At 50.4% G+C, this 2,003-nt stretch overlaps 1 protein-coding gene across 1 annotated transcript in view; it reads right to left on the bottom strand.

Moving 5' to 3' along the window:
• LOC109129944 overlaps positions 1-1,633 on the bottom strand; it is a 2,224-nt gene extending 591 nt beyond the window's left edge. Inside the window, exons 1-2 of the mRNA XM_019238989.1 lie at positions 339-1,633; positions 13-189 (exon numbers count right to left, since the gene is read on the bottom strand). Of these exons, the coding sequence (XP_019094534.1) occupies positions 13-189; positions 339-1,633 (1,472 nt within the window). The remainder of the gene's footprint in view (positions 1-12; positions 190-338) is intronic.

Genomic DNA, 2,003 nt, shown 5'->3' on the forward strand with positions numbered 1-2,003 from the left:
TCTTGCACAAACCTCCGGTAAAAGCTGGCTAGGCCGTGGAACGATCGGACTTGAGTGATGCTCGTTGGCGTGGNCCATGGGTGCCCCAATAAAAGGTGGCTAGCTTGCATAGGCACTACATCACAAAGGACTTGATCCTTATACGGACCGATACTGAATGGGACCGTGACCTGTTCCTTTACNCTGGCCCTGCGAACTCACAACAAAGCCTAAAAAGACCAATTCATTAGCAGCAANTGGTTTGTGGTTTCAAGAGAAAGTTTCTTGACAAGACTGGAATTTGCCAAGTTAGTGCAAGAACCTCCATCTATGATCAAGCCACAAGCGCGACCACTTACAGTGCATCTCGTGTGGAAAATGTTGTCACGTTGGTTNACAAGACGGCCTCTAGGTGTTTAACATGATCAATCAAACTAGAGCTATATACCAATATATCATCAAAATAAACCACTACGAANGCATCCGTGGCTACACCAGCGTTCAGGATGCGGCGTATCATGAGCAGTTCTCCCACCTCGGGTTCTGTAACAGCTTCTTCCAGCTCGGCTTCTCCTCGCACAATCTCTTTGGTGGCCTCATCGTCGGACTCGATCTCGCCAGCCTCGGTCAGTATCATTGTCCGTGCGTTCGGACAATCACGAGCGTAATGGCCTCTCCCTTGACACTTGAAACATACAATGTCGCGGCTCCGGACGTCGGTGGTGTTGCGTCGCGGATCTTGGCGCTCATTGGTGGCCGGCTCCCTAGGTTTGAACCTTGAGTCCGCGCTGGTCGCCTTTGGTTTTTCCGGCAATCGGTTTGATGGCGACGCGTTAGGAGTCCAATTGGTAGCTCCTTGAGTTCGGCCACGAGGCGCAGAGGCGCTCTTCTTCTTGATTTGAGTCTCAATTTGCACCGAGAGATGCAATAACTCCTCAAAGGTTTGATAGGGTTGGCGCTCGACCTTGCGTGCAATGCGTTCTTGCAATCCGTCCAAGAACTGAGCCATGAGTGACTCTTCGGAGTCATCGACTTGCAACCGGTTGCGCAAGTGTTCAAATTCTTCGTAATACTCCTCCACGTTCCGTGCGCCTTGCGTTAGTCGCCGAAACTTCTTCTGGAGCTCGCGGTGGTAGTAGGGAGGCACGTAGCGCCTTCGCATCTCTGCTTTCAAGACCTCCCAAACAGTGATAGGTCGGTCGCGGTTGCGTCGTTGTTCAGCCTCCAGTCGATCCCACCAGGTAAGGGCGTGATCGGTGAATTGTGCCACCGCATATTGGACCTTTCGTAGCTCCGGATAGGCATGGCACGAGTATAAGTGGTCCATGCGACTTTCCCATTCAAGATAGGCCTCGGGGTCTGACTTGCCTGCGAACGTTGGTGGGACCATCTTGTGGTTCGGCTCATAACGTCTCGGACCTTCGTCGTCTTGATCATCATAGCGGTGTCGTCGTCTAGGCCTCGGTTCAAAGTCCTCATCGGACTGATCACTCGCTGGCTCGCGTCGTGGTCGCCTCGCGGGTAACGGATCTTCGCGAGGAGGATTCATAAGTTCAATCCTCGTGAGGCGATCAGGAAGTTGCTCTAGGCCGGTTTGTAATGCGGCGAGGGTGACACCAATCTCTGGTGGCGCTGGTGGAACTTCTTCGGCCATCGTACGGACTGGTTGTTGGTGACGTGGCGTGGCTCCGCGGTATAAGTTTGAATTTAAACCTCGCAAAAAGAATACCACACGTGAGTCTCACACGTTCAAAAGGACCACACAAAGATTTGTTTCACCAACAATGATTGAGGACAGCTATGACACATCCAACCCTATGACTAAAACAAATAAAGCAAAAGCAAAAGTAAAAGTGCTACGCGACAAGAATTGCTTTATGCCTAAGACCGGAAACACAAAAAAATAAAACGCGAAACTAGCTTTATGGATCTAAAAGTGAACTCGCAAGAACACAAAGGAACAGAGATATGAACACGAAGAACAAATACGAATTCTAACAACCTAAGCGAATGAAAGACAATCC

This window comes from Camelina sativa, chromosome 17 (assembly GCF_000633955.1).
Source record: "Camelina sativa cultivar DH55 chromosome 17, Cs, whole genome shotgun sequence".
Lineage (NCBI taxonomy): Eukaryota > Viridiplantae > Streptophyta > Magnoliopsida > Brassicales > Brassicaceae > Camelina > Camelina sativa.